Below are 13275 nucleotides of genomic sequence, written 5' to 3'. Positions count from 1 at the left end.
CTTCCTACGGATCCAGCGGAGGGATACTGATGGTGATTCTGCCTGTGGCCCTGACCCTGTGGAGAACCTCAGTAGAACCTCATTAAAACAAGGTGGAACCTCATCAAACCCAATTAGGACCAGATTAAACTTCATTAAAACAAGGTAGAACCTCATCAAACCCCATTAGAACAAGGTAGAACCTCATTAAAACAAGGTAGAACATCATCAAACCCAATTATAAAGACATAAAGTTTCCTTTGAACTAGGAAGACTGAAATCAAAGGATTTTCATCTCCATCTTGTTGTGATGACACTCATCTCAATTTGAAGTTGATACGATGAAAATCCTGGTACAAGTACATCAAAGAAAAAATGTGGAATATGCACTAAATGCAAAATAGCAGGCTTCCTGTTGTGTTTTTCCAATTGCACCTAAAGACTTTTTTGTTTGTCTGGTCATGATACACCTGTATATCGATTTTTGTGAAGACCGGTCAATATGAACACGTTCCAGGGGTCTCGGGGGCACCGTTGAGCCATTTGGCGACGCCCATTGAAAATTCCTTCAGAATACGTAAATTTTCACCACTTTCTATCTTTCTGCAAATTTTGGTCAGTTGAGCATGTTAAAGCCCTCAAAAAGCCAATTCATTTGCCTGAATAATAATAATAATAATCCTTACAATTTCAATAGGGTCTCACCTGACACCTTTGATGTCAGTGCTCGGGCCCTAAATAACCTCATTAAAACAAGGTAGAACCTCATTAAATCCATTAGAACCAGATAGAATCTCATCAAAACAAGGTAGAACCTCATCAAACCCCGTTAGAACCAGATTAAACCTCATTAGAACAAGGTAGAACCTCATCAAACCCCATTAGAAAAAGATAGAACCCCATCAAATCAAGGTTAAACCCAATTAGAACCAGATACAACCTCATCAAAACACGGTAGATACTCATCAAACTCCATAAGAACCAGATACAACCTCATTAAAACAAAGTACAACTTCATCAAACCTAATTAGAACCAGATAGAACCTCATCAAAACAAGGTCAAACCTCATTAGAACCAGGTAAGACCTCATCAAAACAAGGTCAGACCTCATTAGAACCAGGTAGGACCTCATCAAAATAAGGTCAAACTTCATTAGAACCAGGTAGAACCTCATCAAAACAAGATCAAACTTCATTAGAACCAGGTAGGACCTCATCAAAACAAGGTCAAACCTCATTTGAACCAGGTAGAACCTCATCAAAACAAGGTCAAACCTCATTAGAACCAGGTAGGACCTCATCAAAACAAGGTCAAACTTCATTTGAACCAGGTAGAACCTCATCAAAACAAGGTCAAACTTCATTTGAACCAGGTAGAACCTCATCAAAACAAGGTAGAACCTCATCAAACCGTGACAGTCAGATGTACACAAAAGTAGTTCTGCATAAACAAACCTCTTTACGCTTCTTACGGATCCAGTGGAGGGACAGATGTTGATTCTGCCTGTGGCCCTGACCCTGTGGAGAACCTCAGTAGAACCACATCAAACTTCATTAGAACCAGATAGAACCCCATTAAACCTCATTAGAACCATATATGACCTCATTAAACCTCATTGAAATTCATGAGAATCAGACAGAACCTTGCTTAAACAAAGTAGAACCTTGGTAGCACGAGGTAGTTAGAACAAGATAGAACTTCATTACAACAATATACAACCTCAGTAGAACATATTAGAACCCTAGAACATGATAGAACATAATTAAAATAAGATAGAACCTCATAAGAACATTATAAAACCTCACGTATACAAGATAGAACCTCATTAAAACAAGCTAGAACATCAGCAGAACATGGTAGAGCCAGAGAAGAATATTAACCTCATCTGAACAAGATAGAACTTCATCAAACCTCATCAGAATAAAACAGGACTAAGATATGCAAAATTTATGATATACTGTAGTGTGTGTGTAGAGGTATGTACATGTATGTACATGTATGTAAATGTATGTAAATGTATGTACATGTATGTAAATGTATGTCCTCTGTCCTCATTGACCGGTGGATCTGTGTCTGTCTTCACGGAGACGTTTCCACCTCTGTGCTACACACACATGTACTTTTTTATAAGTAAGTCAAAGTAACCACATGTTAAAAAACAGATGACAATATGTTTAACAGTCGTTTTTCCTCACAGTAAGAGCTTCTTACTGTGGTCCAGTGGTAACCCGTGGTAACCAGTGGTAACCGGTGGTAACCGGCGGTAACCAGTGGTAACCGGCGGTAACCAGTGGTAACCGGTGGTAACCGGTGGTAACTCAGTGTCCAATGAAAACGCTCAGATAAACTCATCACATGATCTACACTCTGTTTACAGAAGTTGTTTGTGTGTTGGTATAAAAACAATGTTTTGTCGTCAGTTGTATAAACTGAGTGGAAGTGTGTGTGATTTTTTGTCATCTAGTGGTGAGGTCTCAGATTTCCACCAGTAGAATCCTACCGTCGGTCACTGGGCCTCAGGAAATTATCTTTAATATCTGCCGAGGAATCCTTATCATACTTATACATGTTATAGTTATATATGGTATAGATATGTTATAGCGATATATGTTATAGATAATCCTGCCATGTTTACTACGTTTTAGTTTTGATTAACAAGCACCTTCTGTTATACACTTTAACTACCTGCTGCAAATTACAGACCAACTGTACTTTGCACATCCCTCCCCTTGTGCTATATTTTTTTATATATTTAATTTCTGTTTCCTATTATTATATTTTTTATATTTGTACTTGCAGAAATACACTGTATACAATTCCTTGTATGTGTAAAGCTGTTTGGAAATAAGACCCGATTCTGATTCGGACATCAACAAATAAAGATAAGAAATAATGAATCTGCTTTTTTTAATCTATTTGTTTAAAAAAATGTTTTATTCATTACCAGTGTTTTGACCAATTAAAAGGTCAATTAATGGAGCTCAGTTTTAACAACAGATCTATTCTTGATCCCACTGAGTGAACAGGGGAAGTATGTCAGTGGAGTAAATCATTACACTAATTGTTTATTTGTAAGTTCTTAATTTCATCCCTTAATCTTCGTGTCACCGGACATATCAATAAACTTTCATAAGCTCTTGTGTCGAGAGCAATATTATGTATTTACTGCTTTTTATAATATTTATTTACTATATTGGGCCCTCACCCCTCCCCCTGGCCTCTGAGAACAGACACAAGTGTCCTGACTCCTGCCGGCCTCCGGAGGGGCTCAGGCTCGGTGGAGACCCCTCCCGGCTGAAGACCCCCACCGCTCGGACCCTGGCACCATTGTCAGTAATAACTTAATATCTCGATATCTGGATGTATCAAATAGTAATTCACAACAAGCTAGAACATCAGCAGAACATGGTAGAGCCAGAGAAGAATATCAACCTGAATCTGAACAAGATAGAACCAATCAAACTTCATCAGAATAAAACAGGACTAAAATATGCAAAATATATGATATACTGTAGTGTGTGATCATAAATGTGCATAATATTATCAAATCATGTGAAAAGACCAGAACCAACAATGAGTCAGTAAAAATAAAATAAATATAAAAATGAACACACACACATATATATATATATATATATTTATATAGGGGAAGCAGACTTTTCATTTTGATTTCATTAAATATAGGTTTAATGTTTATTTACAGTCTATGGTTCTAATAGACGCTTCTTTGACTGAGATAAACATTAATTGACGGAAACATTTGAAATGAATGTGAAGTTGTTATCGTCTTCAATCACATCTGTTGATTATATCAATGAATCTTAAAAGAAAATAATAATAATAATAATAATCCTTACAATTTCAATAGCGTCTCACCTGACCTTTGATGTCAGTGCTCGGGCCCTAAATATGTTTATTAATTAATTATTTTTTTCACGTTTAACACGTGACAGTGACGTGTCCGGCTACGTCAGAGTTCAAAGTTGACGTGACGTCAGAGCGGGGCTCGTGGTCGGAAGCTTCGCGGGAAAATCTCTCAAAACAAATCGGTTCCGCTGGTCGCGTGCTGGACTTCAGCCTCCGGTACCGTGAGCTCAGCGGCGTGACGTCACTGTGGGTACCGAACCGGTCCGTGGAAGCGTTAGCTCTCCTGCTAGCTCCGGGCTAACGCTAATCCGTTAGCTTAGCACTGAGCTGCTCCGGACAGTGGAGCGGGGACCTCACAGGGACCAGCCGGGATAAAGAGTCGGTGACCGGGGAGAGAGATGGCGGAGAGACCGGAAGACCTGAACCTCCCGACCGCGGTGATCACCCGCATCATCAAGGAGGCGGTGAGTGTGTGTGTGTGTGTGTGTGTGTGTGTGTGCGTGTGTGTGTGTGTGTGTGTGTGTGTGTGTGTGTGTGTGTGTGTGTGTGTGTGTGTGTGTGTGTGTGTGTGTGTGTGTGTGTGTGTGTGTGTGTGTGTGTGTGTGTGTGTGTGTGTGTGTGTGTGTGTGTGTGTGTGTGTGTGTGTGTGTGTGTGTGTGTGTGTGTGTGTTACTGTGTGTGTGTTACTGTGTGTGTGTTACTGTGTGTGTGTTACTGTGTGTGTGTGTGTGTGTTACTGTGTGTGTGTGTGTGTGTGTGTGTGTGTGCGCGCGTGCGTGTGTTACAGTGAGTGTGTGTCTGTGTGTGTGTGTGAGTGTGTCTGTGTGTGTGTTTGTTACAGTGAGTGTGTGTCTGTGTGTGTCTGTGTGTTACTGTGTGTGTGAGTGAATGTGTGTTACAGTGAGTGAGTGTGTGTTACAGTGTGTGTGTGTGTGTGTGCGTGTGTGTGTGTGTGTGTGTGTGAGTGAGTGTGTGTGTGTTACAGTGTGTGTGCGTGTTACAGTGAGTGTGTGTGTGTTACAGTGAGTGAGTGTGTGTTACAGTGAGTGTGTGTGTGTGTGTGTTACAGTGAGTGTGTGAGTGTGAGTTTGTGTGTGTGTTTGTGTGAGTGTGTGTTACTGTGTGTGTGTGTGTGTGAGTGTGTGTCTGTGTGTGTGTCTGTGAGTTTGTGTGTGTGTTTGTGTGTGTGTTTGTGTGTGTGTTTGTGTGTGCCTCAGAGACTCGGCTTCAAACTGTTTCTCGTAATGTTCAGTAACTGTAAAGTAATGATTAGTAACTGTAAAGTAACTGTAAAGTAACAAACAGTATTTACTTATTAAAAGTTCACTGGCAGAATGTAACTAAGTACATTTACTCAATTACATGTTTGTTGAGTATTACCATTTTCTGATTAATTTAACTTTAACTCATGAAAGTGTGAATATTGAACGTGTTATTGATCTGAAAGTTTTAGTTACTATATGAACTCAGTTAGTTTTAGTTATGAAATCATTGATATTATAACTAATATTAAAACATATATAAAAACAGCTTATGTGTCTGAAATAGAACTGAAGTGTGTGTTCAGCCCAACAAGACAAACCTGCTTCTCTTATGATTTATATGAATGTTGATATTTTCAATACGTATAGAACTATTATAGACACATTGAAATTCAGGCAAATACAGTGAAAGTTAGTTTTTTGGAGCTTCTGACTCTGAAGAATCAGAACTTATTAAATAACAATAATAAGTAATTGTCATATATAAACTTTTACAACTAACCAGGTCACTTACTACAGGAGTAAAACTCTGTTTATATATGATTTCATGTGATTTAACATTATAACTCATGTGAAGTGTATCCCTCAGCTGTGATTGAACCTTTTCAACACATGTGTGTGTTTTTTGTGTTATTGTCTCAGTGATGAATCCTTCTGTCGCTCGTGTGTTTCCTGATTCAAACCTTGAGATAACTCCTCCTCTTCCACCTCCTCCTCCTCCTCCTCCTCCTCCTCCTCCTCCTCCTCCTCCTCCTCCTCCTCCTCCTCCTCCTCCTCCTCCTCCTCTTCCTCTCGTTTCCACAGCTCCCCGACGGAGTGAACGTGTCCAAAGAAGCAAGAAGAGCCATCTCCCAAGCTGCCAGTGTGTTTGTGTTGTACGCCACCTCCTGGTGAGAGCCCAGTGCAGCACACAATCAAACACTGTCCAGTAGTGATTCACACAAGTCTGATCCTGGAGAATCTCAGGCTCCGCCCACACGTCTACATTCATACGACTCTAACGGAGGCGTGAACAGACGGCTGCTCTGTGTGGTCGTTTCAAACTGAAATGTGCGACCCTGAGGACCAACACTGTTACACACACGTAGTCTGAGGGAGATTGAACAGTGAAGTTACAGCAGTTCTGTGTCTCATGGCGACTTGTTGAAATCTGACTCCACGCCTCTGACATGGCGTTCGACAAAAACGCTCAGTTTCCTTATGCCGACATCATCAATGTCTCGAGACCCTTCGGACCAAGTTTGACACGTTGTGTTCAATGGACGAAGACAAATTAATCAAAGTGTAGGAAGTGCAAAAAAACTAGACATTTTCTGTCCCCACCAGGGGGCGCTGCGGTTGTAAGTTCTGTGTAGATGTCTTCCCACCGGGACTCTTGTCCTTCATGTCCAGTTTGGAGATGATTGGACCTTATGTCCGGGACACGTCCACCTTGTGTTTGGATGGAGACTCATTAAAAATGAACGCCACGTCACGGTCACACCATGTGACGAAAACTTAAAAATCAAAGATGTTTTAATCTCACAGAATTTGAAGTTGATCTGATAAAAGTTTTACGAGGAATTTGTTAAAATACACAACATGTTAACGGCCAAAATGGCCACTAAATCTAAAACGACCAACTTCCTGTTGCGTTAGCCAAATTGGTGCCAGGTCATGATATGCAAATTTCGTGAAGATCGGTTATAGCAGACGGAGTTGTCGCGTTTTAGGAAGCGCTGTTGAGCCATGTGGCCACGCCCATTTCCAATTTCTCCAGAATCTCCACGAAATTATTCCAAAATTTATTTCTAGCCGGACGCCCGCGAAGTTTGGTGAGATTTTGAGTCGGTTCAAGGCGTCAAAAATGCGATGGATTTTCCTGAATTTTCTAACGAAACGCAATGGGGCCAAATGTTTGTGTAGCCTAAGGACTCATGAACTCAAGATTGTCTCTTTACTGTTTTTCTCAACTGTTTCCATATTTCGTGTATCAATAAACACCAATGGAAGTCGTCGGTTGTATTAATCTCTTCTGCTTCCGTTTATCTCGTTCCAGTGCAAATAATTTTGCGATGAAAGCCAAAAGAAAAACTCTGAACGCAGGAGACGTGTTGGCTGCGATGGAGGAGATGGAGTTCGAACGATTCCTGGAGCCGCTGAAGGAATCTCTGGAAGGTTGCTACAATATGATCTATATATTTATGCATAATAATGAATGTTGGGGTTTTCCAAGCCGTCGTGTTTGTCTCACACAAACTGATGAATATAAGAGGTTGATTCAGACCGATTCACCCATCTATGGTTCAGGATCAGGTCCAGGTTCAGGTCCAGGATCAGGTCCAGGATCAGGTCCAGGATCAGGTCCAGGTTCATGATCAGGTCCAGGATCAGGTCCAGGATGTGGTCACAGCAGAGATCCTGGACCTTTTTATACAACATAGTGAACTACATGTCTTTGATTAGATGTAATAATCCATAACATCCAGTTAATAGTGGTTTTGTCTCATCAGTTTATAAGAAGGGCCAGAAAGGAAAGAAGGAGGTGACGGAGCAGAAGCGCAAAGATAAAGAGAAGAAGACCGACTCCGAGAACGACAAGAGCCGGGAGGAGGAAGAGGAGGAGGAGGAGGAGCGGATGGATGAGGAGCCTGAAGCCGAGAACGAAGGGGAGGAGGAGGAGGTGGAGAACTGAGGAGGTGTCATCAGAGCTCTGGTGACATGAACCATGAAACTCACTCCTCTGACGTTAACCCCCCCGACGTGACGCGCCCATCATCCAATCACAGTGAAGCAGTGACATCAGGTTCAGAGGAGGAGGAGTTACAGACGTCCAGCTTCTGTCTTCCACACGCATACAGACACACACACAGACACACACACTTCACATTTGTCTCGTTCCTTTTTGTGTTTACTTTTTTATAGTAACATTTTGATATTTGCGCTGTTTGATTTCTCCTGTAACACAATTTCTCGACCGTTACTTTTATTTACACCTGGCATTAAAATACTTCATCAGTAATCAGATTACAATCAGTTAGAGCTCGACCTGATCACAGTGAAAGTGTAAATGCACCAAAGAGACACTGAGGACAGACTGAGATCTGATTGGCTGAAGCCCTGTAGGTGTTCAGGAAATATTCTGAATATGAGTGTACATGTTGTTGTGTACATGTTGTGTACATGTTGTGTACCAGCAGCCATTAAACAGGAAGTCGTCCTCTCCAAAGGCCTCATGTTTGTGTGAGAGTAAACCAGACCAACAGTAACACAACAACAATTCTTCTTGTGTTGTCGTGGAGATGCACTAATGACGACTGGGTCGATCTGATTCAAGAGTCCAGCTCCATCCACAACGTGTCATTGAACCAACACTCAATTCAACCAGGCTCGTCAAGGTCCGACCTTTAAATGTGTAGAAGATCAATTCAGTATCCTGAGCACTTTGGAAGAAGTCAAAAGCCAGATCTCACATCGTTAAAGATGATTATAAAAACCTGAATCTGCTTCGTCAATCGAATCAGAGACAGAAGTTCATCTTCCTGGCCGACGTCCCGTCCAAGTTTCAATCAAATCCATTTCCTGTTTCTTGTGTCATGTCGACGTCTGAAATGTCCGAGCAGCGTTTAAACATCGTGTGAGGAGCAACAACCTCCACAAGTTATAGTAATTTAAATAAGTGAAGCTGAACTTGAACTGTAAAGTCAGATCTGTAACTCATCTCATAAATAACGGTCCTGACATTTGAGCCTTTGATACAAATCACTTCCTGGTTGTTTTCACATCCTTTGATACTAAATGAACGTTTGTATTAGTCAGTTTGTTGGACGACCTCCGATCCAGTAGCGGTGCATTTTTAGGTTTTGTTTAGCTTTTTGAAACATTTGTACTTACTCAGATTTCAATAAATATTTTGTATAAAACTGAAGTGCAGCTTCATTCATGACTCCAGATGCATAAGGTTTTCCTGAAATGGCCTTAGTTCTTCAAATCCCAATCATCCTGCTTTTTATCAGGTTTATTCATATAGTAGGAACATCTTCATAGATTATCGACTAAAAACAGGTTTCTTAACTTCAGTTTAAAATCCCTAGATCATATATGAAAATACAACTTCAAACTTAAGTGTGAAGTTTAAAAGTAGGGTATTTTTTATTTATATTCTGACCCGTTATTTAACTGGTAATTATCAATCTAACCAATCAAAGTAGCTTTTCACTGGTTTTACTTCTGGAACAAACTCCGAACCTCCTGGTTTCTCCTCTAACTGTCAGATTAATGTCTCATCCCTCTGTTCAGTCCAGATTAGCACTAAAGCCATTACCAACAACACTTGAGAGAATATGAAGTCATTTCATAGAAAAACCTGTGAAACAAACTCAACTCTAGATGTTAAGTTCATAAATGTTTTGAGAAAAGAAAAGACAAACACAAAATGCTCAATTTTTATCAACTTTTTATTTGCATCCATTTACTCTGTGGGACACTCCACTTTGCCGCTGTTGATGTCATCGATGACATCATGTGGAGGACGCCCATCGATGGTGCACCCGACAGACTGAGAGGTGCCCAGGATCTCCTTGATGGTTCCTGAAGAGAGAAGATCAAGTCAGTAAAGATCAGACTTCTAAACATCTAAAGCCTGATGTGAAACAGACAAGAAACAGGTGAAACTGCTTTGACTAGAATAGAAATGTCTCAGTCTTTGCGGCACAGAGCGACTCATGGGTGTGAACGGCTCCGTTTCCTAAAGCTGGGTCAATCTGAGCCTCCACTGGATTATACTCAGCCACGGGTCAGACTGGCATAGTGGCGGGAGGCTGGGTGGGCAGCAGGACCGAGGGGGGGGGGTCTTACCGGAGAGCTCCCTGGCGATGGAGCGATGCCTCATGACGCGAGCGATGCCCACGATCTCATCGAAGGTCACGCTGCCACTGTGCTTGACTGGAAGAGAAGAAATGAAATGTGGTTAATCCTCCCGTTCAAATGGTAAATGTATAATCTATATGAATCTAGTATTGTTGACCAGTCAAAGCACTTTACAGTCAGTCATCTATTAGCTTGAAGACACCTCAGCAAGCTGAAGACTGGGGATCGAACTGCCGACACTCAGCCACACCTGACCCTGATCTTTTAATGTGGATATAAGACGAACAGTCACTCACTGTTCTTGACCTTCTTCCTGTCACGAGGAGGCTCCTTCAGAGCCTTGATGATCAGAGCGGACGCAGAGGGAACCACCTCGATCTGAGCAACAAAGAGACCAATCAAACCACCTGGGCATCGGAGTCAACAGTGAAACGTACAAACTTCAATAAGTATCAAACCACACACAGACTTCTTCCTTCGTACAAATTAATCTGTTAAGTTGTTGATTAAGTTACATCTTGTGGAATGAATTTGTACATTTATCTTTAAGTCATAGTCTTTTAACATTTGACAAACAAAGCCTTTTTGGATAATTCCCTGTTTGTTTTATATCATGTTTGTTTGTTAGATTCTCTGTGTGGTTGTCTGCATGTGGACTCAGCCGGGGGGGGGGGGGTACGTACGGCTGCGTTCCTGTTCTGGATGGTCAGCTTCACGGTGATCCTCAGGCCCTTCCAGTCACTGGTTGCCTTGGCGATGTCATCACCAACTTTCTTGGGAGACTGGAGAGAATAGGAGACGTGAGTTCAAGCTGCTGCTGCCATGGAAACACTTTGAAGAAGTGGTTATGATACCGTCGATGCTAACCAACACTTTGTTGGTTAGCATCAACGGTTTGTCTCAGTCTTTGCGGCACAGAGCGACTCATGGGTGTGAACGGCTCCGTTTCCTAAAGCTGGGTCAATCTGAGCCTCCACTGGATTATACTCAGCCACGGGTCAGACTGGCATAGTGGCGGGAGGCTGGGGGGTCTCACTCCACACTGGGTGGTCTCACTCCACACTGGGGGGTACTCACCAGACCCAGGGGTCCGATCTTGGGGGCGAGAGCGGAGGTGGCACCAACTTCTCCTCCTGTGCATCGCATGAACACTGTGGGACAGAAGCAGTTCAGTCACTTCTAATGAACCAGTGGATTGAAGAATCATCCCTGACTGGAACAAGCACCTGATATCACAAGATATTATAATAACTATAAAACACAGGTCACACAGCTCATTGAGTTTCAACAATGAACCCGCTGCGACGAGCTACATCAAGTCTGGCGATAAATAAAATACATTTATTTTACCTTCATTAATCATGAAGCTGATTCTGAGAAATCATTTAAATCCTTAATTTAATGTGCATTAATACTTTACCTTTAAACCTAAATCATAAAAAAAAACAGTGAATAAACTTGATCTTATAAATCAGTCACGTTTCATGTGGTTCTAAAATAAGAAGCTTCAATAATCAACCATAATCTAAAGACTCCACGAGCAGCTTCATCATCATGCTAATGCTAGCCTAGCTTTAGCATGTTAGCAGCTAGCAGGCTAGGCCCACGTGCTTCCTGCTGCAGTCAAAGTGAAGCAGAACACGTAAATACTACACGAGAGTATTTCTATGCACTTGAGGTATTTCTATACACTTGAGGTATTATTATACACTTGCAGTATTTCTATACACTCGAGGCGTGTCGTCACAGATGTGTCCTCCCGGTCCAGTCGTCAGCGTGTCTCCGCGTCGCTAGGAGACAGGCGCCATGTTGTCTCCGCACAGAGCAACGTACCGATCTTAATCTCCGTGGGGTCGAACTTGGGAGGCATGGTGTCGCTGCTGTGGAGCCGGAGCTCTGCTGCTCGGTGTCGGTGTCGGATGAACCCGGGACGGGACGACCGAAGAGATGCACCTTCACCGGAGGGGGACGAGAGAGAGAGAGAGGGGAGGCCGGAAGCTGCTTTATATACCCGACAAGCACCGCGATAGTTCCACTGGGCCGCGGGACTTCACCAAGCACCGCGATACTTCATCAAGCACCGCGAGACTTCAACAAGCACCGCAAGACTTCATCAAGCACCGCGGGACTTCAACAAGCACCGCAAGACTTCACCAAGCACCGCGAGACTTCCACCAGGCCGCGAGACTTCATCAAGCACCGTGAGACTTCATCAAGCACCGCGATACTTCATCAAGCACCGCGAGACTTCATCAAGCACCGCGAGACTTCATCAAGCACCGCGGGACTTCAACAAGCACCGCGAGACTTCACCAAGCACCGCGAGACTTCCACCGGGCCGCGATACTTCATCAAGCACCGCGGGACTTCATCAAGCACCGCGAGACTTCATCAAGCACCGCGAGACTTCCACTTCCGCCCTCAGTTCTCACTGTGACGAATACAAATAAAAATCCTAATTTAAATGATAATAATTCCTTTGAATGGATGTACTTTATAGAGCGTCTTACCTATAAATACACACATTTATTGTATTTAAGCAAGGTCAGTGTTTTTTACATCAAAATAGATCAAATGAATAATTCAATTAAAAAAACTATGTCAATAAATATAGAATCAAATAAATACTGACTATATTACTATTTGAAATCCCCATGGTCGATATCAAGGCTTTAACCAAGACATTTATTTTATTCAAACAACCTCAGGCCTGTTATGGATGAATCAATTTAGTATGTAAATACAAACAGATATTTGAACCCAGAACTGGACGTCACAGACTTTACCTGTGTGTGTGTGTGTGTGTGTGTGTGTGTGTGTGTGTGTGTGTGTGTGTGTGTGTGTGTGTGTGTGTGTGTGTGTGTGTGTGTGTGTGTGTGTGTGTGTGTGTGTGTGTGTGTGTGTGTGTGCTGTAACCAGTGTTATTGATATGATATATTGAAGTGCTGTGAGTTCTCTCAGGTGGAACATGTTCTGATGCAGGATAATGGGCCTGAAGCTTCTGGAATGCAAGAGTATTATGTGAGTATTACAGTGTGTGTGGGTGTGTGTGGGTGTGTGTGTGTGTGTGTGTGTGTGTGGAGGGGGGGGGGCTCCTGCAGGTTTCCTGTGTGATTCCTGCCGGACGCTTTGACTCACGAGCTGCTCGACAGGAATAGCAGCGGAACACAAGAGGGAGTCAGTGGGTGAGAAGCAGAGATCATCACTTAATATGCAGCATGAAAATCTGACCGTCAAAATTCACAACTCATATTATTAACGCAAAGGCTTGCGTGTATTGTCACAGACCCCTCGGGATTTATTGGAAATCTCACATTT

The 13275-nt window shown here is 42.4% G+C and overlaps 2 protein-coding genes and 2 non-coding genes across 4 annotated transcripts; 1 reads left to right on the top strand and 3 right to left on the bottom strand.

Annotated features, from left to right (window-relative positions):
* The first annotated feature begins 3973 nt into the window (after positions 1 to 3973).
* Positions 3974 to 9016, top strand: pole3 (polymerase (DNA directed), epsilon 3 (p17 subunit)). The gene is made up of 4 exons (XM_061068068.1): positions 3974 to 4311; positions 5914 to 5999; positions 7148 to 7266; positions 7602 to 9016. The coding sequence occupies exons 1-4, from the start codon at positions 4246 to 4248 to the stop codon at positions 7781 to 7783; spliced, it is 453 nt and encodes a 150-aa protein (XP_060924051.1). The 5' UTR covers positions 3974 to 4245; the 3' UTR covers positions 7784 to 9016.
* A 511-nt stretch (positions 9017 to 9527) lies between these two features.
* On the bottom strand, positions 9528 to 11950 carry rpl12 (ribosomal protein L12). The gene is made up of 6 exons (XM_061067818.1): positions 11791 to 11950; positions 11035 to 11108; positions 10641 to 10739; positions 10254 to 10335; positions 9946 to 10032; positions 9528 to 9678 (listed from the first exon to the last, which is right to left on the bottom strand). The coding sequence occupies exons 1-6, from the start codon at positions 11825 to 11827 to the stop codon at positions 9560 to 9562; spliced, it is 498 nt and encodes a 165-aa protein (XP_060923801.1). The 5' UTR covers positions 11828 to 11950; the 3' UTR covers positions 9528 to 9559.
* Positions 9780 to 9905, bottom strand: LOC132999231 (small nucleolar RNA SNORA65). The gene has a single exon (XR_009678097.1). It is a non-coding gene; the product is annotated as a small nucleolar RNA SNORA65 (small nucleolar RNA).
* LOC132999232 (small nucleolar RNA SNORA65) lies at positions 10851 to 10976 on the bottom strand. The gene has a single exon (XR_009678098.1). It is a non-coding gene; the product is annotated as a small nucleolar RNA SNORA65 (small nucleolar RNA).
* Positions 11951 to 13275: the final 1325 nt, after the last annotated feature.

This window comes from Limanda limanda, chromosome 3 (genome assembly GCF_963576545.1).
Source record: "Limanda limanda chromosome 3, fLimLim1.1, whole genome shotgun sequence".
NCBI classification, from domain to species: Eukaryota; Metazoa; Chordata; class Actinopteri; order Pleuronectiformes; family Pleuronectidae; genus Limanda; species Limanda limanda.
This window is presented reverse-complemented; position numbering and strand designations above follow the sequence as displayed.

What these genes read in the sequence shown, in the direction of transcription:
- pole3 (XM_061068068.1), top strand. Translation starts at nt 4,246, where the DNA reads ATGGCGGAGAGACCGGAAGACCTGAACCTCCCGACCGCGGTGATCACC. An exon ending in CCCGCATCATCAAGGAGGCG is followed by an intron (nt 4,312 to 5,913) that starts GTGAGTGTGTGT and finishes TCGTTTCCACAG; the next exon opens with CTCCCCGACGGAGTGAACGT. An exon ending in GCTGAAGGAATCTCTGGAAG is followed by an intron (nt 7,267 to 7,601) that starts GTTGCTACAATA and finishes TTGTCTCATCAG; the next exon opens with TTTATAAGAAGGGCCAGAAA.
- rpl12 (XM_061067818.1), bottom strand. Translation starts at nt 11,827, where the DNA reads ATGCCTCCCAAGTTCGACCCCACGGAGATTAAGATCG. An exon ending in AGATCGGACCCCTGGGTCTG is followed by an intron (nt 10,740 to 11,034) that starts GTGAGTACCCCC and finishes TATTCTCTCCAG; the next exon opens with TCTCCCAAGAAAGTTGGTGA. An exon ending in CATCGCCAGGGAGCTCTCCG is followed by an intron (nt 9,679 to 9,945) that starts GTAAGACCCCCC and finishes TTCTCTCTTCAG; the next exon opens with GAACCATCAAGGAGATCCTG.